The sequence below is a fragment of the Schistocerca gregaria genome, chromosome 8, assembly GCF_023897955.1.
Source record: "Schistocerca gregaria isolate iqSchGreg1 chromosome 8, iqSchGreg1.2, whole genome shotgun sequence".
NCBI lineage: Eukaryota > Metazoa > Arthropoda > Insecta > Orthoptera > Acrididae > Schistocerca > Schistocerca gregaria.
This window is the reverse complement of record NC_064927.1, coordinates 319,978,558-320,003,653: the sequence shown is the minus strand read 5'-3', so window position 1 is coordinate 320,003,653 and position 25,096 is coordinate 319,978,558. Positions and strand designations below refer to the sequence as shown.

Here is a 25,096-nt window from a genome sequence, read left to right as displayed (position 1 = left end):
GCATGCGGATGTCTTTATTCAGAACACGAACAGTAACTAACAACTTATTTGTTTGAGAAAGCACACAGTGAACATCCATGTCCGACGCCTCGTCCTCGTCGACAGGAACTTTATAGGACTGACACACAGAAGCACTGTGGCTTTTTTCCTACAAGAATTACACGTGGCCCAACGTTTTGGACACGCTGCCCTGTCGTGCTGTACGAAACAACGGGGGCAAGAAGGAAGTGCGGAACGAACCGGCTTCTGTGGTTACTGGTTTCGCTGCGAGCGTTGCGGCCCAACGCGACGTTGTTGACGCGAGTGAACCGCCGCCACATCGTCGTTCTCCTGTGAAACAGGCAAATTGCCCATGTCGAGAGTTGACTGTACAGCGCCTACATCACACCACGCGTCGATTTGCGCGCCAGCAGCGTGAGACACTTCATAGGATTGAGCGATGCTTAAAACTTCCGACAACGACGGGTTTGGCAGTTGGAGGGCACGTTGCCGAACTTCTTTATCAGGAGCAAGCCGTAGAATAGCATCCCTGAGTCAGCATAAGACTCGTGATGTGTGTCCGTGACAAACTGACATTTCCTACTCAGACCATGTAGTTCCGCCGCCCAAGCCCGGTAAGATTGATGGGGCTGTTTACGACACCGGTAGAACGCCACGCGGGCGGCAACGACGTGGGTGTTTTTTCGATAATAGGCAGACAATAAGTCACACATTTCTTGGAAGGACAGGGAAGCAGGTTCTCGCAGAGGGGCTAACTGAGATAGCAGCTGATACACTCGAGGGGAAATCCAAGATAGAAATAACGACTTACACATAGGAGCGTCGACAACGCCGAAAGCCAAAAAGTGTTGCCGCAAACGCTTCTCATAATCCTCCCAGTCTTCAGCGGCCTCGTTGTAAGGAGGGAATGGATGCGGAGAAGAGGAAGACAGACGATGAGTAAGCGACATCGACAACGCCTGAATCGCTGCCGTCAGCTGTGTTTGTTGAGCCTGAATAGTAGCCGTCAGCTGTGTTTGTTGTTCAATGAGCGCTTGCATAAGCTGTTCCATGTCTGCCCCGTCACGAACACGTAAATCCACAACACAGTGAAAATATCCCGACCTCGTCGACAAAAGTGTTATAACCTTTAATCACAATAATTGTGTGGATATTCACACTCTCTCTTAGAAACAATAGTTGATTACATGATTACAACTCAATCTCTCGTATTCGACTGCCGTGCCGTGACATGCGGCCGGCGCCGTTCGTAGCTAGGTGGCGCTCCCGCGCTCAGCCAATTTGCGGAGCGCCTCTATCGCCGTTTGTGCGTACTGTCATGGCGGCACTATCACAACATATATATAATAGTTTATTGGAAGTCACTAAGTGATCCCATTCTCAATTACAGGATTAGTAAAGTCTGTGTTTTGTGAGCAGTCAGTTATATTGCCTCAAGACAAACAGTGTCTCCAACTGTAGTAATTGTCTTATTATGTTAAACTTTTCACTTAAGAGTATATCTTTAAATGAGTAGATTGTGACAGCATTTTGAAGTTTTAAATTCAGTCAATATCTACATGATATATTGAAAAATAAATTTCTGTTGCCCCTGGAAGCGATCAGTGAGACAGCTTACAATGAATACCTAGTTTCAAGATAGTTGTCTAGTAATACAGACCATTTTACTGTCAAATGCAACAATGATGTCCTTCAAACAATATTCAGCATTACATTTCAAACTAAGCCTGCACTACAGTCTTTGTATAGTCTCAATTTATAATTGTGGCGTATTTATTCATTTACTAATGCTTCAATCAATACAATGTGAAATAAGAAAAATATCCTGTTACTTACAGTTGGTTATCCCAAATATCTCATCAATCAATCCCTCATATGTAAGTTGTGTCGCAAGTGGAGAAAGCAGATCTATTGAACGGTCGATGAGCAGCAAATGATCAATCTGTGAAGATGCATGTTGCTGTTGCCGCCTCAGTCGTGAAGCAGATGGCATCTGTTCTCGACGTAACCTTAGAAGTGTGTCCCACACCTGGCAAGCTGCTGTACCCTTGGCTGAAACACGTGGTATAGGGCCAAAGAGTTGCTGCAGTGTCATCAGTGCCCTCGCACAACGGTACAGTACTGTAGGGTCATGTTCAACTTGGTACTCCTAGAAATAAAAATAAGCAGTACAAACAGTTAAAAATAACTGAAGGTGACCATCATGTTTATAGCTCTACATCTATATTATGACAAGGAGGTTGCAGCATGGTATATACAAATTTTTCCTTGGGACTGATTGTATAACCAACCAAAGAATGTCACATTTAATCAGAAGAATGAAGAAAGTTGTACTCAGTAACTCAACCAACATAAGAGGAGTAGATTCTTCTGATGGGAGAAATCACTTATTTTGTTCCACAAGGCTCTATCTTAAAGTCCACTAGTGTTTCTCATAAATGTAAATGACCTTCCATCCAGTACAAAACAAGAAAAATTGTTCTATTATTTTAATGATGGCTGTAATTTTCAGCAACCACAATACTATTTTTTCAAGACAAAATTCAGTTCACAGTTGAAAATAAATTTTTGTTATGCATAATAATAATTTATTTGCAACTGATGACTGAATTTTATCTTGGAAAAAGAATTACTTTTTTTGCTGATGATCCTACCTATTGTAATTAATCTAAATCATAGTACTGTAATCAATCCAAACATTACATACAGCAACAGAAGAGATGGCAAATAATGTTCTTAAAACTTACTGAGTGGTTTTTTGTGAATGGTATCATTCCCAATTCTAAAAAGACAGAACATATTCAGTTTCGCACATCTAGAGATACTACAGTAACGACTAAGTCTAACATATGGTGACAAAGTAATAACCAATGTGGAAACTCCGAAAAATTTAGGTGTCTTCATTGATGAGAATTTAAACTGGTGAAAGCACATTTTGGAACTCCTAAAACAACTTCACCCATCTTTGCAGTGCAAATCATTGCAAAGCCTGGAGAGAGACTAATCGGTAAGTTGGTTTATTTACTTATGTTCATTCAATAATGTCTATGGAATAATATTCTGCAGTAATTCATCTTTAAGAAAGAAAGACTTCATTACTCAGAAATGTGGTCTCAGAATAAGTGGTGCTCACCCAAATTCATATTGCAGACATCTATTTGGGGACTCAGACATGCTGACTACTGCTTCACACCATATTTATACCCTCATGAAATTTGTTGTAAAGAATCCACTGCACTTCAAAAATAACAATATGTACATAACTAAAATACCAGAAGAAGAAATGGCATTCATTGCTCCACATGAACGTTGTGGCATAAAGACTGTGGATATGGTGTGAAACATTAGGAGTACAGTGGAATTGTGATTAGTGGCATTGTTGCAGGCTGCCATCTTGAATAGGAAATGAAATTTGATTAATTGTGATAAAATTTCATCTCATACAAGACGACAATGTATCCTGAAATGTAGGTATGAAGATCATTTATGAAAAAATACAATTTCATGATTGGAAAAGGAATGTTCAATTCTTTGGTTATTTTAACTTCTCACTTGCCTGTGGCTCAGAACAATATTTGATGTGTCGTAACTTGTAGGTAACTTTGTATCCTGGGAAATCAGTAGAGCCTGCACCACCGTCATTTATGCTCTTTTTTGAGAGATTAAATTTTTGACTTTATCGAAATTGATACACAATTTGGAACTGATTCCCATGCTGCAGAGTGAGTACATCATAGCACTTGCCAGAGTGATCGCTGTAGAACGTAACTACTAATACCAGTATTGCTGGCCCATGTTTAGATCACAACCAAGGGGTCTGAAGATGGTGTAGTATAATGCTGAAACTGGTTGCCAAACAAAATAAGGTTGGAAATTTGACACCTGAAAAGTGTTTATTTTGATAGAATATTTTTAAATATGGTCCTACAGAGGAATGCTGAAGATTAGATGGGTAGATAATGTAATTAATAAGGTGGTACTGAATAGAATTGGAGGGAATAGAAATTTGTGGTACAACCTGAATATAAGAAGGGATCAGTTGGTAGGACAATTCTGAGGCATCAAGGGATTTAGTACTGGAGGGAAGTGTGTGTGTGTGTGTGTGTGTGGGGGGGGGGGGGGGGGGGGGGTAAAACTGTGGAGAAAGACCAAGAGATGAATACAGTAAACAAATTCAGACCAATGTATGTTGAAGTGGTTGCTCTGAAATGAAGAGGCTTGCACAGGATCGAGTAGCTAGGAGAACAGCACCAAACCAGTCTTTGGACTGAACACCACAATATCTGCAGTTGGTGCTCAATGTTGCACTGGACTGTTTTAATAGATTTTGGCTAACTGAGCTGAAGAAAAGCACAAGCGGCAATCAGTCACCCTCCCTTTGTGTAGTATATGCTCAATTATGAGGGGGATAAATGGCAAGCTATTCTAACTTAGAGTGGCTTAATCTTGAATAAATGCTGTAGCTCTGACCCAGTCGATCTGCAGACAATTAGATTATAAACATGCAGGTGTACGTGTTTTTTTTCCTGTTAGCTCTGAAAAAGAATTTGTCGTAAAGCTCACCAACATTCAGTCTTGTTTACATCCTTTAGTAAATTTCTTTAAAATAAAATGATAAGTAATATACCCCAGGACAGTGAAAATATGAGCACTAATTTCACCTTGAATGCAGACTCCAACTCCATAGACATCAAATCGTTGTCAAAAGGGAAGAGGTCGCATGGAAATTCTTCAATCCAAGTGAAATTGCCAAAAACACCACGATTCTGCAAGTACAAGACTACATATAAGAGACCGAAATTGTTATTAAAAATGTAGGTATAAATGTTTCACACAACTTACTTTTAACCATTTCTCACATAGTAAGCTTTTCTGAGGAACAAAAAACAAGTGAAATTCCTTTCTGTCACCACCGCTATGTTCTTCACTGGAAATTAATGAAGAGGCCAGTATTAGTAGCTCATTCCTCCAATGATCATTTTATAATGATATAGCATTTGTTAGTTTAACACAATTGAAAACAATAAGCCATTTATGCAGACATAAGAATACATATACATGTGTTCAATGAGGAGATAGCAATTGGTTAGCAGCTGCCTTGCTGAAGAAAACATATTGCGGCCTCAGGAGTAACATATCCAGTAACTTTACAATAAAAATTCAGATCAAATGTTTATGTGCATAATGTGCTTTTAGTCCTTACAGGATATTTTGTTCTTTTTTCTCATGAGTCAACAAAGTTTCTTCTTCCAAAACAAAACATGGACTATACTTTGTAAAGTCACAGTGTTCACACTCAGTAGTCGCTTCTTTAAGAACTACATAGTATTTACTTTCACAATCCAGTAGCTTTATTCTTAAATAGATTGTACTGCTAATACTACAGGCCACTTTGAGGTTCTCTGTGATAACTTGAACATAATGCAAGATACAAAACTCAGAACGAAGTCCATGTGGTATTAGATTATGGACAATGGGAAAGGAATGAAAGAGGAAGCCATCTGATAGCATTTTGCACAGAGTATCATTTAATCACTGCTAACACTTTCTTTAAAAATCATGGAAGTAAGTTGCATATGAGAAAGAGATCTGCAGACACTGAAAGGTTTCAGATTTATTATTCGATTATAAGACAGATTTTGGAACTAGATTTTAAACTGTAAGATATTTCCAGCTGCTGATGTGGATTCTGACCATAATTTATTGAGTATGAATTGTAGAATAAAGTTGAAGAATTTCCAAAAAGGTATGAAATCAAGCAGATGCCAGCTGGATAAGTTGAAAGAAGCACAGGTTGTTGAGTGTTTCAAAGGGGGCACTAGATTGATTGGTTGGTTGGTTTTGGGGAGGGGACCAAACAGTGAGGTCACCAGCCCCATCAGATTAAGGAAGGAAATTGGCCTTGCTCTTTCACAGGAAACATCCCTGCATTTGCCTGAAGTGATTTAAGGAGATCACAGAAATCCTAAATCAGGGTGGCCGGATGCAGGTTTTAACCCTTGACCTTCCAAGTGCACCACCTCACTCTGTGGACCATAAGGCAATGACTGATTGAAACGGGGAAAAGGAATAAAGTAGAAGATGAATGGGTAGCTTTGAATTGGTTTGCAGAAAGGACTGGGGTCATATGCGCCCAACTCAAAACTATAGAAAACAAAGACAGAGAGGAGTTAAAAAACGACTATATGTCAGTCCCAACTGACATAATACAAGACAGCTGAAAACAAGCAGGTCTAAAAAAAGACAACATACAGAAACGGAGGTCGAAAATTAAAAATTAAATGGCCTTTGCCATATTGCTTTGGAGGATAAAAAACAAGATGCAGTAGACAGCCCACGTGTCATTTGCTAAAATGACTGAACACTCTGACAGCAAACCCAAACAGGTCTGTAAAAGGTTAAGAAATGGACATTCCATCAGGAACTGGTGGACAGTTAAAACTTGAGTACAGTGTGTACAAAGTGGTAGGGTAGCGCCACTTATCAAATGACGATGACTAAAAAAGGCAGTGCCCAACAGGCAGCCAAAATAAAATAATCTCCTCCCGGCATGAAGGCCGAGAGGAGGTCGACCAAGCCTATGGGAGAGGCTTAATAAGGCAGAGCTTATTCCCATGAAGGGAGGACCACTGGCAATTCTAAAAGGGCACCACCTCCTGACAGACGGCAACATAGAGATCATTGGAGGGAATATAGGTTCTCACAGGCTGAGGTACGAGGACTACAGTTTTCGCAGCAGCGTCCGCAGCCTCATTTCCTGGCAGACTGACAGGAACCCACAGAAACATCACATTGGCTCTACCAAATGTGAGCAGTTGACAGTTTTCCTGGACCTGCTGCACTGAGGGATGGGTGGTGTTCAGCTGACTTTTCAGGGCACTGAGGGAGTGAGCAGAGGACACAATTGAAAAGGTTGTGTTGCTGGATGTACTTTGCGGCCTGACAAAAGGTGAAGGGCTTGGCTGTAGATACTGAGGAATGTGCTGGAAGCCGATATTGAAAGACATTGATGCCAATGATTAAAGGCACACCCGACATCACGGTCAGTCCTAAGGCTGTCAGTGTATACGAAGGTACTAACGCGAGTTCCATGTGCATGTCATGAAACTGAAGGTGATAGAACGAGGCTGGAGTAGTGTCCTTAGGAAGCGAATGAAGGCGAAGGTTAATATGGGCCACTTCACGAAGCCAAGGTGGTGAAGGGAGCATTAAGACCCAGGTTCGAGTCCCGGTTGAGGTACACATTTTTCAACTGTCTCCATGGATATTTATCAATGCCTGTAAGCAGCTAAAGGTCTGGATTTCATTATAATTTCATCCACCAGGAAAGTTTGCAGGTAGTGTGAAGTTAACTGGCCATAGTAATTGTCGAAAGTGGACTCCAGGAGCTAACAGAGAAGAAGGACGAGCCCCATATGACAAAGCAATCATCTAAGAAAGAGGCATAGGATGGGTAGCCACACATGGCAGACAAACAGCATGCATACCTGCTGAGGAGAAAGTCACGCTGGTAGGACAGGGGTAGATCATCAGCTTCAGCATACAGACTCGCAACTGGGCTGGTGCAAAAGGCGCCCATGGTCAAACGGATGTTACAATGGTGGATAGTGTTGAGACGGTGTAAGAGGGATGGATGGGAGTGCAGACACATAAACAAAGCACCCACAGTCAAGTTTTGAATGGACAAGGGACCAGTACAAACTGAGGAGGGTGGTCTGATTGGCACCCCAGGAAGTACCATTGAGGACACGTAGGACATTGAGGAACTGTGTACGGTGGGCTATCAGCTAAAATATAAGGGAGGACCAAAAGAGTTTCCTATCGAGCATGAGCATCAGGAATTTCGTAGTTGCAAAGAACTGAAGGGCAACAGGCCCAAGATGTAAAGATGGTGGGAGAAACCACTTGCGTCGCGAGAAATTAATACAGATAGTTTTGTCAGTGGAAAAGTGAAATCCACTGTCAATGCTCCAGGAGTAAAGATTATCAAGACACCACTGAAGATGTAGCTCAGTGAGACAGGTCCATGGAGAACTGCAATAGATGGCAAAATCATCAACAACAAGGCAGGAGATGCCTGGTGGGAGACAGGCCATTGTACGGTTAATGGCAATAGCAAAGAGGATGACACTCAGGATGGAACCCTAAGGCACACCATTTTCATGGATAAAGGGTGCCTGACAAGGCAGAAGCCACACACATCTTGAAAACTCAATCTTTCAAAATGCCTTAAAGATAACAGGACAGGTGGCTATGGAAGACCCAAGTGTAAGGAGAATGGAGGATACCAGTTCTCCAGCAGGTGTCGTAGGCCTTCTCCAAATCGAAAAACGCAGCCACAGTCTGGGATTTCTGCACAAAACCATTCATGACATGGGTGGACAAGGTAACGAGATGGTCAACTGCAGAACACCATGCTCGAAATCCACAATGTGCATTCGTTAGTAAATGTCAAGACTTGAACTGCCACAGCAGCCGGGCATTAATAATATGTTCCATTACCTTGCAAACGCAGCTCGTAATAGAGATGGGGTGGTAGCTAGAAGGAGGGTTTTTGTCCTTACCAGGTTTAGGTATGGGTATGATGGTGGCTTCACGCCAGCGTCCAGGAAAAGTGCCCTTTGCCCAGATGCAGTTGTACATGTTAAGCAGAAAGTGCTTGCCCAAAAGAGAAAGGTGCTGCAATGTCTGGATGTGGACAGCGTCCAGCACTGAGGCAGAGGATTGGGATAAACTGAGAGCATAGTCGAGCTCCCCCATAGTTAAGGCGGCAATGTAGCACTCACAATTCGGAGAAGAGAAGGGTATTGCCCGAGCCTCCTCCACTCATTTCCTATGGAGGAAGGCAGGGTGATAGTGCGATGAGCTTGAAACTTTCGCAAAATGGTGGCCCAGGGTGTTGGAGATAGCAATAGGGTCCACTATAACATCGTCTGCTATTGTGAGGCCGGAAACGGGGGGATGGATCTTGGTACCAGAGAGCCGTTGCAGGTTAGTCCACGTGACAGAGGAAGGTGTGGAACTGCTAGAAGGACTAGTGAATGAAGTCCAGCTACCTTGTTTGCTAACCCAAAGAATGCAATGACAATTTGCACACTTCTGTTTATAATGAATGCAGTTTGCCATTGTAGGATGACATTTAAAAACACAGAGAGCACGTCTCCATGGCCGAACTGCATCGCAGCATGCCTCAGTCCATCAAGGGACTGGGACATGACGTGGTAAAGAAGTAGTGCAAGGAACGGAAAGTTCTGCAGCTGTAAGGATGACATTGGTGAAATAGTTCACTAGGTCATCAGAACTGGGGAAATCCTGTTCTTCGAAGGTCGCCAGGGAAGAGAAATCTGTTAGTCAGCCTTAGTAAGCTGCTATTTGGGCATGCACACACACGGATGGGGTAGGAGTCAGCAAATGGAGAGCACATGAAAAATGGTCATTCAAGTAGGTGTCAGAAAGAACAGACCACTCAAGACGGGCAAGCTGGGCAGTGCAAAAGGATAGGTCCAAATGGGAATAGGTGTGCAAGGAGTCAGAAAAGGAAAGTGGATGCTCTAGTGTTAAGGCAGAAGAGGTTAAGTTGGTTAACAAGGTCAGCCAAGGGGTCACCTCTCTGACAGGTTCTCGGAGAATCCGAAAGAGGATGATGTGCATTAAAGTCAACAAATAGCAACAATGGGGGAATGATGGAGGGACATAAATAGTATAGAGGGAAAAAGTCAGGTGGGGACGGAAAAGGCGAACTGCCACAGCTTGAAGACGGGTAGTCAGGAAGATGGGTTGACTATGGATGTCATTCCATATGAGCAGCATGACGCTCCCATGAGAAGGAACGCCGACCTCAGGGGGAAGGCCAAAACAAATCAGTAAGAAATGTGAACGCTCAAAGCAGTTGTGAGGGCACAATTTCTTTCCCTGAAGGTAGAATACATGGGGATGCTATAATGCTAAAAGCAGCCGTAAATCCTCTTTGCAGGATCGAAGGCTGCGAACGTTCCATTGGAAGACAGTAATGAGGAGGAAGAGATGTAGAGGTGTCAACTCTGCAGCCGCCAAGTGACAGCCATTGTAGAGACATGACTACTATAGGGCACAGAAGCAGGAGGATCCTGCTCCATGGGATCAACAGAAGCATTGGCTTGCTTGTGTGGTCGGTCCATTGAGTCCAAAGCTGAAAAATGACTGGTGGTGCACACTGGTGAGACAAAGGCCAGCTGAACTAAGGTACCACGTGGTGACACTGTCGAACAGGATCTTTGGTAGACTCCTTCGAGCCTTTCCAGTTAGAGGAAGACACTAGTGTTGCTTGGCTGGAGGGATGGAGGAAGTCTTCACGGAGTACTCCTTCTGTCCCTTACTGCCTACTGGTTGAGTAGCTGGTGGCTTCGCCCCTTGAGGCGAGAGTTTGACAATTTGTTGCACAGCAGTATAGGGGGATGGAAATGCTACCTTGACACTGGGCGATTTTACAACCTCAGAGCTGAATTTGAGGTCGCATGTGTGTGAGGCCACATCCGTTATGATTGAGCACTCCTTCAACTGGGGGCTCCCTTTACAGGGGGGTGCACCTGCCTTAGGTGATTGTTCACACCCCCCGAACACATGATGCAGGGACCAATCGGCAATTTGGGACGGTTGCAGCTCAGGCAATCACAACTCCCTGGGCTTAGACTGTATCATGGGGTACGTGCGAACCCTATCTGTCGAACCCGGAGTTGGGAATTACACATTACCCAGGCATCTGTTATGCATCAGACGTGGGCTGGTCTTCAGGAGCACACAGGTAGGGAGAAGTGAAAGAGGAACCTCAAACACCAAAGCAAAGGACTAGAGGAGAAGGCAAATGAAGAAAGGAAAAGGGAGTGATAAACAAAAGTGATACAGTTCTTACATCAGTGACAGACAATGCACAACATTCGCAATAACATCCTAGGCTTGTGCCCCAAGGGAGGGGAAAAGAATAGCAAGAGGATAGACATGCAGCATGGAAGGCAGAAAACACTGCAAAAGCTGGGGACCCGTGGTAGCCAAGAGCCAAGCACAAACCCGCCAAAGAGTGGGGCGCGGAGTGGGGGCGGTAGCTTTGAGAGATGAAATAATTAAGGCACCAGATGATCAACTAAGTAAAACGGCAAGGCATAGCAGAAATTCTTGAATAATACAGGAGATATTGAAATTAATTGAGGAATGGAGAAAATATAAATATGCAGCATGTAAAAGGAAATACAAATTTCTACAAATTTTGACTGATAAGATGCACAAAATGGCTAAACACGAGAGAATGAATGTAAGTCTATATAAGCACTTATGAAAAGAGGAAAGATAGATACTGCCTACAGGAAAATTAGAGGAACTTTTGATGAAAAGAGCAGCAGCTACATGACAACCAAAAGCTCAGATGGAAAACTAGTACTAAACAAAGAAGGGAAAGGGAAAACTGAAAGGTAGAAGGAATATATAGAGGGATTGTAAAAGGGAAATGAACTTGAAGGAAATGTTATGCAAATGGAGGAGGACGTAGATGGAGACTGGAGATATGATGCTGCAAGAAGAATTTGATGGAGCACTGAAGGACCTAAGCTGAAACAAGTAGCTTGGAGTAGACGATACTCCCTTGAAACTACTGATAACATTTGATGAGCCAGTCATAACAAAACTATTCCATCTGGTGTGGAAGATATACGAGACAGGAAAAATAGCCTCAGACTTCAAGAAGAATGTAATAATTCCAATTCCAAGGATGTCAGCTGCTAACAGATGTGAATATTACTGAATTATTAGTTTAGTAGGTCATCTTTGCAAACTACTGACATGAATTATTCACAGAAGAATGGAAAAACTGGTAGAATATGACCTCAGGGAAGATCAGTTTGCATTCTGCTGAAATGTGGGAACATGCGAGGCAATACTGACCCTATGACTTCTCCTGGAAAATATGTTAAGGAATGGAAAACCTATGTTTACAGCATTTGCAGACTAAGAGAAAGTTTTTAGCAGTGCTGAGTGGGATGCACTGTTTGGAATTCTGAAGGTAGGTGAGGTTAAATACTGAGAACTGATGGCAACTTGTAGAAGAACTAGACAGTAGATATAAGACTCAAAAGGCATGAAAGGGAAGCAGTGGTTGTGAAGGAAGTGAGACATGGTTGTAGTCTACCTCTGTTGCTATTCAATCTGCACATTGTGCTAGCAGTAAAGGAAAGCAAAGAATAATTTGGAGAGTGAATTAAAGTTCAAGGAGAATAAATACAAACTTTGAGGTTTGCCAGTTATATTGTAATTCTGTCAGAGAGAGCAATGGACTTGGAAGATCAGTTGAATGTAATGAACAAGGTCTGGAAAGGAGGATATATATAAGATGATCATTAACAAAAGCGAAATAAGGGTAATGGAATGCAGTCAAATAAAATCAGGCAAAGAGGCACAAAATGTCCTAGGCGAGTTTTGCTATTTGAGCAGTAAAATAACTTGATGATGTCTGAAGTCAAGAGGTTACAAAATGTGGAACAGCAATGACAGGAAAAGCATTTCTGAACAATAGAAATCTGCTAACTACAAAAATAAATTGAAGTGTTGCGGACACCAACAGATGAGTAGAGAAAACAGCTTCAAAATGGATGTGGGTTGCACTAGTTATTTGGAGATGAAGAGGCCTGCAGAGGATACAGCAGTGTACATAGCTGAATCAAACCAGTCTGCAGACCACAACAAAAACAAAAATTCTGACACTCAGTGGCTGGATTCATTTTTGTCCCATTCAGCATGAAATCACTTGCTTTCTGAAATGGTAACAATGCATGCCACCACAGACATCCACAATTGGTGGCAAGACTTGCACTCACCCCACTTCCACCTGGAATTTGGGGTACAGGGTTTTTTATTCATTATAGAATTCTCATACACTCTTAGTAGCGAATTCCTGTGAATCTGCTAAACATCTCATTCAATCATTTGTAGTGAGATAAAACTATGGTTTCTTAAAACTGACCAACTTATTTAAAGAAAAAAAATTGGAATTTTAAAATCTTAAAGCCTTGTCTCTCACACAGCCCCCCCCCCCCCCCTACCACCACACCCACCCCACCTCTTGTTTAATTGAAAGGTTAGGCATGGTGGTACATAATGTTACAACAAATTTCTCAATCGTCAAAGTGCATCTGCTGATAAATAGTCATGTCATAATCTTCTCATTTGTTATAATTACACTCTACTAGACAATGGAAAAATAGTACTAATAAATAAGTTGTAATCAAGGTTTGCAAGGCATTGAGACATTTGAGAACTTCAGTCATATTTATTTCTTTTCTCTTCTGTTAATTGTTCTGCCTGATATTATTGGAGCAGATTAATTTTTATCTGTCAATTTTTTTGTCTTTTAATTTAGCGAGATGCTTTTCTGCTATCACTAAATACCCTTCAGTAATGAGGTTTATTAAATCCCAAGTAGAAAGAAAGAATATTCTCCCAGTAACAGAAATTGCAATTAAAAACTCTACAGTTCACATAAACTGCATTTCAAAATAAAAACTATTTTCAATATCGTCTGAATTAAAAGAGGTGTACGTGATGTACATGGCAAACTTTAGTTCTTCTGTAACTAAAACACTGGGCACCAAAAGTAAGTGGAGTAGGAAGACAAAATGTTTTTATAGCACAACTAAAAATCCAAAAATACCACAACTTACCCATAAACATTGTCTGCAACTTTGTCCATCAAATGTAGATGTGGTCTTGTTATAAAGATGATATTCTTAATGTCCTTTTGTGTAGTTGAAGGCAGCTTACCAGCTCGTAATGGGAACATTTCAGGAACATCGTGTTCTTTTAGTAAACTGTATGTCGCTATAAGTCCTACAGGACCTGCTAAGGATTCATCCCATACTATTACCTGCAAACAATCATGTACAGTGACAAAAATTTACAATGAATTAAATCCCATCAAAATAGTACTGGCGTTTTTGTGAGAACAGATAGAACTGAATATTCAGCACCTGTTAAGATGCAAAAACAGCTTTCTGGTTCTGTAAAAACAGTACTGAAAAGACTCACAGGATTCATAACAAATGGCATGATATAATCTAATACACCGACACCTTCAAGCCATTACTCTCATTTTTGGATTACATATGGTCTTAATGAACATTAATGCAACTTTAAGAATTTGTGATCCAACACACTTTTTTGTGTTTAAAAGCTTCAGTGAATTCTGTAGACAGCATTAAGTTTTACTAGTGTCAATGGCCAACGATACCCTAGATCAATGAGCTGTTCAGTAGTTTGATAATATATGACAATGACTATAGTTACTGAATAGTCTTTTGCATGTTAGCCATTGCTGCTGGTTGAAAACTCAGTACAAAAAAATAAATACATAAAATAAAATTGGCACTTTTTTCCTGTCTCTTAATAAGATCCTCATCATTTGAAAGCAGGTTACAGTTTTGTATCCAATTAATGATGAATAAACTCTTTTTTACTGATTTAGTATCATATTTTACACATTCCTATTGTTATTACTATATGACTATCCCAGAACCCAGTACCAACTGTCTACTTAAGGCTTCCAGAGGCAACAAAAATTTGGTTTTTCATATTCTGCACAATTATTGACAGAATTTAAAATGATGTCATAGTCTACTCTTTAAAAATTTAACACAATAAACAAGTATTACGGTTCAAAACCAGTGGCACCTCATGCGCAATTTTAGCACTGTGCTACAATGTGGTGGCCTATAGGCTTCTGAATTATAAGGGTAGTAACCTTAACTAAACTGAATATGTTGATTTACATAGACCCTATATAAATTGAGCTGTTTAAATATATTTTAGATTTTGTACTTTGTATTTAACATTGCACATAAATAAATAAACTAAAAAGGCAGAAGATCAAATGGGTAGTCAGCTGGGAGAATATCAGGGAGGCTTCAGGAAGTCCCGATCCTGTGCTGAACAGATCCTCAGCCTTAAAACTGTACTGGCATACTCCAGGATGAGAAACCACAATGTGATCGTCACCGTTGTTGATTTCAGGAAAGCCTATGACTCCGTTGATACAGAAACGCTTAACAAAATATTTCAGGAACCAGGACTAGACAACAAAACCCACAGACTCATTCTAGAAACCTAGACCAACACCCATTCCAAGGTTAAATTTAGAGGTGAGATCTCAGACAGCTTCGAGATAAGAACTGGAGTGAGACAAGGGGACTGACTCTCCCATACTTCTCTTCAACTGTGTCCTTGAAAAGATTGTGAAAGAATGGCACAAGGAACTGACCAATTCAGGTGTTCAGTGTGGTCTCTACCTGGGCCGTAAGAACGTAGGATGGGTTGTAGATTGCCTGGCTTTTGCAGATGACATGGCACTGATTGCTGATTCTCTTGAAACGGCAACAGTGCATGTAAACTGCCTCAGTAAACAGGCAGCCAAAGTGAGTCTTCAAGAATTGCTGGAGAAAACAGAGATCTTCACCGACACCAAAGAAGCTAATTGAGAGATGTAACTAGACAAGGGAAACATCAGGACTGAGAAGTTTAAGTATCTCAGCGAATGGATTGAACCCAACTTATCAGAAAAAAACATCATTATCCATGAGAGTCAACAAGTTGGAGCAAGCCTATTGACTGACTATGAACACCTACAACAAAAAATGCCTGTCACACAACCTGAAACTTAAGCACTACACATCAGTGTACGACCAGAAGCCCTGTATGCCATGGAATGTCTTTGCATGAACTGGAGAGGTCTGATGGAGAAATTGGAAGTCAGAGAGAGGAGATTCCTCAGGATGATCCTAGGCCCGCTAGAAGAAGATGGAAAATACAGAAGGTGACATAACCCTGAGTTCTATGAACATACAAAGAGGTGCTCTGACTGTGGATGAAAAAGAAGGGTATCTTTCTATAGCCGTGTTGCAAGATTGTCCCTAAACAAATTGACCAACCACCTGTTCACCTTCTGGCAAAACAAGAAGGTTCACACCACTTGGCTTACAGAAACTGAAAAGGACATTAAAGAACTGGGAATACTGATCTCCTGAAGAGACAGTCTGTGAAACTACACTGAAGGAAGTCCGGGGATTTTAGGAAAAGTCCCGAAGAGAAGGTACCCCCTGGACAGAAGAAAGGAAGGAGTTACATCAGCAGAGGACGCAACAGTATTGGGCAAATATCAAAGCCCACCAGTTGAACAAGTGTGGTCCAAAGTAGGCCCATTCAAAACAAGAAGAAGAAATGACATATATAAATGCTAACAGCAGGAATCAAACCTGAGCCAACGAATTAATCACTGGGCTACTGCACCAATATGTGAACTGCTGCTCAAAATTATCTCATGTTCTATGCGTGAATCTTTGAAACTGTGTTTTAACTTTTCCTATGCCCCACTCAGGCGAAACAGTTTAGGAACCTGAAAGGGTCATCTACTGTTGCCTACCCACATAGTTTGGACCCAATAGGTGAGACTCATCCCACACCCTCCTGTTGGATTTACATTTAGTGCAAATGAATATAACTCTTTAAACCTCACTTCTCCTCCAAAGATCTACTGGAAAAGGGCATATGCTTGCTTCTTTTATCACCATCTACAGCCTTTTGACCTAAAAGGGTACTAATCATAATTATACTCAATACATTAGTTTTATACATGTAAACCGAACTATTGAAATATATGTAAATTTTATAATTAGCAGTTTAACACTGTGAGGGAAAACAATTTTTTTGGCTACTCAGCCACGGTGTCATTAGGTCAACTTATTCTCAAAAATACCTCATGCTCCACACTTGCACAATAAGTTACATGCACTTTCAAAGAAAAACACTGACCTGGCTCTACTAGCAACACAGCACTCAGTGTCGGAAGGGATTATGACACATCAGACCATGCACAGTCGAAAAAAGGACAGCTGCATCCCCTCTTTGAGTTGATCATAGCGTGGCTGGCTATCGCTTCAGCACTTAGCAATATTATGAATTGCTATTCACCATCCTCCCCCCATGAACCATGGACCTTGCCGTTGGTGGGGAGGCTTGAGTGCCTCAGCGATAAAGATGGCCGTACCGTAGGTGCAACCACAACGGAGGGGTATCTGTTGAGAGGCCAGACAAACGTGTGGTTCCTGAAGAGGGGCAGCAGCCTTTGCAGTAGTTGCAGGGGCAACAGTCTGGATGATTGACTGATATGGCCTTGCAACATTAACCAAAACGGCCTTGCTGTGCTGGTACTGCGAACGGCTGAAAGCAAGGGGAAACTACAGCCGTAATTTTTCCCGAGGACATGCAGCTTTACTGTATGATTAAATGATGATGGCATCCTCTTGGGTAAAATATTCCGGAGGTAAAATAGTCCCCCATTCGGATCTCCGGGCGGGGACTACTCAGGAGGACGTCGTTATCAGGAGAAAGAAAACTGGCGTTCTACGGATCGGAGCGTGGAATGTCAGATCCCTTAATCGGGCAGGTAGGTTAGAAAATTTAAAAAGGGAAATGGATAGGTTAAAGTTAGATATAGTGGGAATTAGTGAAGTTCGGTGGCAGGAGGAACAAGACTTCTGGTCAGGTGACTACAGGGTTATAAACATAAAATCAAATAGGGGTAAAGCAGGAGTAAGTTTAATAATGAATAGGAAAATAGGAATGCGGGTAAGCTACTACAAACAGCATAGTGAACGCATTATTGTGGCCAAGATAGATACGAAGCCCACACCTACTACAGTAGTACAAGTTTATATGCCACCTAGCTCAGCAGATGATGAAGAAATTGAAGAAATGTACGATGAAATAAAAGAAATTATTCAGATAGTGAAGGGAGACGAAAATTTAATAGTAATGGGTGACTGGAATTCGAGTGTAGGAAAAGGGAGAGAAGGAAACATAGTAGGTGAATATGGATTGGGGCCAAGAAATGAAAGAGGAAGCCGCCTAGTAGAATTCTGCACAGAGCACAACTTAATCATAGCTAACACTTGGTTTAAGAATCATGAAAGAAGGTTGTATACGTGGAAGAACCCTGGAGATACTAAAAGGTATCAGATAGATTATATAATGGTAAGACAGAGATTTAGGAACCAGGTTTTAAGTTGTAAGACATTTCCAGGGGCAGATGTGGACTCTGACCACAATCTATTGGTTATGACCTGTAGATTAAAACTGAAGAAACTGCAAAAATGTGGGAAATTAAGGAGATGGGACCTGGATAAACTGAAAGAACCAGAGGTTGTACAGAGTTTCAGAGAGAGCATAAGGGAACAATTGACAGGAATAGGGGAAAGAAATACAGTAGAAGAAGAATGGGTAGCTCTGAGGGATGTAGTAGTGAAGGCAGCAGAGGATAAAGTAGGTACAAAGACGAGGGCTGCTAGAAATCCTTGGGTAACAGAAGAAATATTGAATTTAATTGATGAAAGGAGAAAATATAAAAATGCAGTAAATGAAGCAGGCAAAAAGGAATACAAACGTCTCAAAAATGAGATCGACAGGAAGTGCAAAATGGCTAAACAGGGATGGCTAGAGGACAAATGTAAGGATGTAGAAGATTATCTCACTAGGGGTAAGATAGATACTGCCTACAGGAAAATTAAAGAAACGTTTGGAGAAAAGAGAGCCACTTGTATGATTATCAAGAGCTCAGATGGAGACCCAGTTCTAAGCAAAGAAGGGAAAGCAGAAAGGTGGAAGGAGTATATAGAAGGTTTATACAAGGGCGATGTACTTGAGGACAATATTATGGAAATAGAAGAGGATGTAGATGAAGACGAAATGGGAGATACGATACTGCGTGAAGAGTTTGACAGAGCACTGAAAGACCTGAGTCGAAACAAGGCCCCCGGAGTAGACAACATTCCATTAGAACTACTGACGGCCTTGGGAGAGCCAGTCATGACAAAACTCTACCAGCTGGTGAGCAAGATGTACGAGACAGGTGAAATACCCTCAGACTTCAAGAAGAATATAATAATTCCAATCCCAAAGAAAGCAGGTGCTGACAGATGTGAAAATTACCGAACTATCAGTTTAATAAGCCACGGGTGCAAAATACTAACGCGAAGTCTTTACAGACGAATGGAAAAACTGGTAGATGCAGACCTCGGGGAGGATCAGTTTGGATTCCGTCGAAATGTTGGAACACGTGAGGCAATACTGACCTTACGACTTATCTTAGAAGAAAGATTAAGAAAAGGCAAACCTATGTTTCTAGGATTTGTAGACTTAGAGAAAGCTTTTGACAATGTTGACTGGAATACTCTTTTTCAAATTCTAAAGGTGGCAGGGGTAAAATACAGGGAGCGAAAGGCTATTTATAATTTGTACAGAAACCAGATGGCAGTAATAAGAGTCGAGGGGCATGAAAGGGAAGCAGTGGTTGGGAAAGGAGTGAGACAGGGTTGTAGCCTCTCCCCGATGTTATTCAATCTGTATATTGAGCAAGCAGTAAAGGAAAGAAAAGAAAAATTTGGAGTAGGTATTAAAATTCATGGAGACGAAGTAAAAACTTTGAGGTTCGCCGATGACATAGTAATTCTGTCAGAGACGGCAAAGGACTTAGAAGAGCAGTTGAATGGAATGGACAGTGTCTTGAAAGGAGGATATAAGATGAACATTAACAAAAGCAAAACGAGGATAATGGAATGTAGTCAAATTAAATCGGGTGATGCTGAGGGAATTAGATTAGGAAATGAGACACTTAAAGTAGTAAAGGAGTTTTGCTATTTAGGAAGTAAAATAACTGATGATGGTCGAAGTAGAGAGGATATAAAATGTAGACTGGCAATGGCAAGGAAAGCGTTTCTGAAGAAGAGAAACTTGTTAACATCGAGTATAGATTTATGTATCAGGAAGTCGTTTCTGAAAGTATTTGTTTGGAGTGTAGCCATGTATGGAAGTGAAACATGGACGATAACTAGTTTGGACAAGAAGAGAATAGAAGCTTTCGAAATGTGGTGCTACAGAAGAATACTGAAGATAAGGTGGATAGATCCCGTAACTAATGAGGAGGTATTGAATAGGATTGGGGAGAAGTTTGTGGCACAACTTGACTAGAAGAAGGGATCGGTTGGTAGGACATGTTTTGAGGCATCAAGGGATCACAAATTTAGCATTGGAGGGCAGCGTGGAGGGTAAAAATCATAGAGGGAGACCGAGAGATGAGTACACCAAGCAGATTCAGAAGGATGTAGGTTGCAGTAGGTACTGGGAGACGAAGAAGCTTGCACAGGATAGAGTAGCATGGAGAGCTGCATCAAACCAGTCTCAGGACTGAAGACAACAACAACAACAACAACATTCACCATATAGTGGAGATGCAGAGTCACAGATAGACTCAACAAAAAGACTCTCACAATTAAAACTTTCGGCCATTAAGGCCTTCGTCAACAGTAAACAAACATACACGCCCACACACACACGCACGCAAATTCAACTCTTACACACGACTGCAGTTTCAGGCAGCAGAGGCCACGCTGTGAGAAGCAGCACCAGTGCATGATGGGAGTGGCAACTGGGTGGGGGCGGGGATAAGGGGAAGGCTGGGGTAGTGAACTGCTGCAGGTTAGAGGGCAGTGTGTATGTGAGGAGGGGGAGGGGAGGTGTGTGTGTGTGTGGGGGGGGGGGGGGGGGGGGGAAGTAGCTGAAAAGAAGAGAAATAAAAAGACTGGGTGTGGAGGTGGAATGATGGCTGTGTAGTGCTGGAATGGGAACAGGGAAGGGACTGGATGGGTGAGGCCAGTGACTAACGAAGGTTGAGGCCAGGAGGCTTAGGGGAATGTAGGAAGTAGTGCAGGGAAAGTTCCCACTTGCACAATTCAGAAAAGCTGGTGTTAGTGGGATGGATCCTTCCCACCTCTGGACGTGAGTTGGTAACTCCCTGTCAGGTCGTTTTGAGCAGGAGAATGGTGTCCCTCAGGGCAGTATTTTAAGTGTTACGCTTTTTGCCAAAGCCATAAACAGTATCATTCCTACAGTAAGGAGTCCTGCACAGTGTGTGTGTGTGTGTGTGTGTGTGTGTGTGTGTGTGTGTGTGTGTGTGTGTGTGTGTGCGTGCGTGTGTGTGTGCGTGTGTGTGTGCGTGTGTGTGTGCGTGTGTGTTTTTCATTTCAATTGTTCTCATTGTACATGTAATGTGCGCGCCTTGCATATGGGGGGGACACCATCCTACATTTTAGAGACACAGTGCAGTTTCTGGACCTCATTTTTTACTCGAAATTATTGTGGTTGGCACACCTCACCAGAGACCTGAAACCCAGAACTCTGAAGGTACTCAATCCCTAAAAATGCCTTAGCCACAGATCTTGGTGAGTGAACAGGCTGTCTCTCCTCCATTTTCATAGGGCTTTCGTGCAATCGTGGCTGGATTACGGGTGCACAGTGTATGAATCAGTAAGGCCTTCTTATTTGCAGATCATTGATGCTATCCACCATGAGAGGATTCGGTTGGCCAAGAGTGCTTATAGGACCAATCCCATACCCATCCTATGTGCTCAGGCTGGGGATCCATTGCTGCTGGGCAGTCATCGGCCTCTGGATCCTTCCTGCCAACATCAGCTTTTTTTTAGTTGTGCAGGTGGAAATTTTACCTATAACATGTCCTTCATTGCCGCTGTGTGTGAGAGAGGTGTGTGTGTGTGTGTGTGTGTGTGTGTGTGTGTGTGTGTGTGTGTGTGTGTGTGTGTGTGTGTGTGTGTTTTCAAAGGAATGGGTGTGTATTGGTGTTCCACAGTGTGAACAGTCAGTAATGCATGCATTGCGAGAATGTGGCATTTGAGAGAGAGAGAGAGAGAGAGAGAGAGAGAGAGAGAGAGAGAGAGAGAGAGAGATTCAGTCTTTGTATTTAGTTGACTGTCTTTCTCATGTGCTCAAATAATTTGGAGTTTGAAAATTTTTATATTTTTATTTATTTACAACAGCATGGTGAGGTATCATCCTGATCATTTGAGACGCAGAAACCGAATGAGGTGGCAATGATTAGCACACTGGACTTGCATTCAGGAGGAGGATGGTTCAAACTCCCATCCTGTCATCCAGACTTAGGTTTTCTGTGATTTCTGTAAATCATTCCAGGCAAATGCTGGGATGGTTCCTTTGAAAGGCCATGGCTGACTTCCTTCCCCATCCTTGACATCACCTTAGCTTGTGCTCCATCTCTATAATCAACATGTCAAACAGATGTTAAAGGTAATCTTCCTTCCTTCCCTGAGAGACAGAAATATTTATTTGCCAAGGTGACCCAGGTTGCATAGTCTGCTATGTATTTGTTAAATTTGTTCTCAACAGTAGGACTAGTTTAAAACCAACAGTGACAGTCATGATTATAATATCAGAAAAAGCGAAGGACTTACACTATCCTCTACTTAACCATGATTGACAAATAAAGGGGTAAAATAGGCTGCTGTGAAACTATCTGATAAATTACAAGACAAAATAAAATGTCTGACAGACAGTACTAATAGAATCAAAAATTAATTGAAATCATATCTCCTTGCGTACATTTTGTGCCATTTAAGGGATGGGGTAGATAAATATTTTAAGCTTAAAACACTTGACACGTTCCACATCATAATGGTTACCATGAGATTGATCAAAGACTAACCTGAATAACTACTTTCATCACAGCAAAGTTTCAAACACCTAAATCGCTACTGTTAAAAGGCATTTCAGAAATGGTTACCTCCATGTGAATATGTGATCTAATGGAAGAACACACTGAAATACACTTCACATTGGATACCAGACAAAATGATGTAGGCCTACATATAGATGTGAAAGACATCAAACATTTACGACTATAATTATGGGTTTACAGAGACTAAAAATCTATAGACATAAGTCTTACATTCAACCCGTCCAATAGCACGAAAACTGTGTACTATAAACCATCTGTCTGCGCTTAGCGTCACAAAACGTTTCACACTGTATGAATCCACGCATTCCCAACAATGTGGAGCTTAATCGAAATATCAGAAACTAGGAAAGTGAATATGGTATTTAACTACTTTCCTCACTGCTATTAGAGGCCACGAAATATGGCACAATCGTCGTTAATAGATGAACTTCGGGCATATTTACAAAAATAGTTCTCTACAATAGCCAATAATTACAATGTAAATATAAATGCCGCAAAACACTTCCAGCAACTAAATACAAATAAACGATAAAACTCTTCATTATTTTTTTAATTAAATACCTTTCGTCCCTGACACTTTTCCAATAATTGGACCAACTGTTTTCGGGCTAATTCTTGAACCTGGGCAACATTCACCCTACCCCCGGCCAAATGTGAAGCCATGGTAGACATTAAGCTTTGAGTTACTACGTAAACTAACTTCTGTCTCCTAACACACGTAAGGTCTAAGCGGGTAACCTTTCATGAGGATAACGTGATATACCATTTTTTTCACATTGTTTACAATCACATGACAGTTCACCATACGCTCCAAGTTTCCAACGTTCACCTCTACGCCGATCAAAGATATTGCGGAAGTAAGCACATGCAGACGTCACCTCCACACGAGCATGTTAAAGGGTCCATGGAAGTGACCCTAGTCATCCCGTTTATATGGGCTCCCAAAACTGGATTTCGTAAACCGATTTCTCAGTACTGCTTCTGGGTGTTCGTGTAAGCACTTCAAAACCTTTCCAATTCAGCTATAATTGTTCGCTCCCATGTAATGACACATCCGATTTTGAAACGTGCTTGGGCTGTTAGGTTTCGTCTTGTTTTAAAATATTTTTGGCGAATATGGACGGAGTGGCTTTTTGTACATTGAAAAATAAGTAGAAATACTAGACTGAATCTGTTTACGCCTCGTCTACGAGAGTAGAAAAGACTGTGCTGACTACATCATAAACTGTAATAGCTGTTTTCCTAGCGCGATAGTTACCTGGGCTAGCAAATCCGCTTCAGACCTTAACTTGTATACATGACAGCGAGAAATTGTTTCCGAAAATCGTCTTTCGAAAGATGAGTCGCCCGTATACATAGTAACTGGTTCGCTGTATGAACGAGGAAAGTTAAATAGCAACACAATGACTTGAAGCCGCCATTTTACATAGACAACGAAAACTTACAAAGCAATCAACCACTATTGCACTCGGAGACCGTTTATTTATGTATTTACATATTTTGCGTGTAGGCCATCAAGCTGATGACTTTTGCAAACTTCGTTCATAGGAGATTACTATTGATAAAACATACAGTAGTGGTGTATAAATTCGTCTTCATGTTCTAACTATATTACATATTACAGTAGAAGGCAAGAAGATTAGATTTCACTGAGTGAACATAAACATGTATTTACTAAGACGTCTTTTAACTCCCAGTGGAACAGCTTTGATTCACAAGATTTCAGACTTTTTGGCAGCTTGTAGAACAAGATCCATCCATTGATATAAGGACTATTGCCAGTTAATTTTAATTTTGTCCTCTGCCTGAGGTACCTACACATACTTCTAGTATCATAACTATGTGTGTCATTGAACTTATTCACTTTGTTTTTAGTATTCAGCACAAATATAATAAGTTTATACAAATACAAGGAATATACTGTTTTTGTTGGGCAAAGTTTTCACACCAGGATTCTCTGGATTTAGACCATGTATTAACGCAATGGTTTTTTTCTGTAATACTAATATTCAATTCAGGTGCATATCTGCTGCACAACCACATAGTTCACTACCATACTTAAGAAATGGATAAACTGTTCTATAGTAAACAATTTTTAGTGTTTGGGATTTACCGATGTTATTGTTTACACCCCGATGTAGAAAATATTTGGTTACTTCCGTCATGCACTTAGTTGCAGCTGAGTGTAATGTTTCCAAGTAATTTTCACAAAGTTCTGATGCAAAAACGATATTACAGTGTGTATATTGTTAAGAGTAATGATGCAGTGTTCATTGAAGCATAGTTGTGATGCTGGAACGACGACTTATGGAACCTTGGATGTGGTTGTGAGTCGTGCGTGGATGGTCAAAGCAGTTAAACAACCACTCATGTAAAGTGAGAAATCCGTTTTCGAGTCCCAATATAGGACAAATTTTCATTGCTGTCATTCCCTTATACAGGTGATGGTTATTTACATTTGCGATTATAAATGCATGTAATGTA

General features: G+C 41.3%; 1 protein-coding gene across 1 annotated transcript in view; it reads right to left on the bottom strand.

Annotated features, from left to right (window-relative positions):
- LOC126284260 (vacuolar protein sorting-associated protein 33A) overlaps positions 1-23,518 on the bottom strand; it is a 94,300-nt gene extending 70,782 nt beyond the window's left edge. Inside the window, exons 1-5 of the mRNA XM_049983067.1 lie at positions 23,174-23,518; positions 13,683-13,885; positions 4,843-4,927; positions 4,662-4,766; positions 1,837-2,149 (exon numbers count right to left, since the gene is read on the bottom strand). Of these exons, the coding sequence (XP_049839024.1) occupies positions 1,837-2,149; positions 4,662-4,766; positions 4,843-4,927; positions 13,683-13,885; positions 23,174-23,284 (817 nt within the window). The 5' untranslated portion in view covers positions 23,285-23,518. The remainder of the gene's footprint in view (positions 1-1,836; positions 2,150-4,661; positions 4,767-4,842; positions 4,928-13,682; positions 13,886-23,173) is intronic.
- Between the last annotated feature and the right edge of the window lie 1,578 nt (positions 23,519-25,096).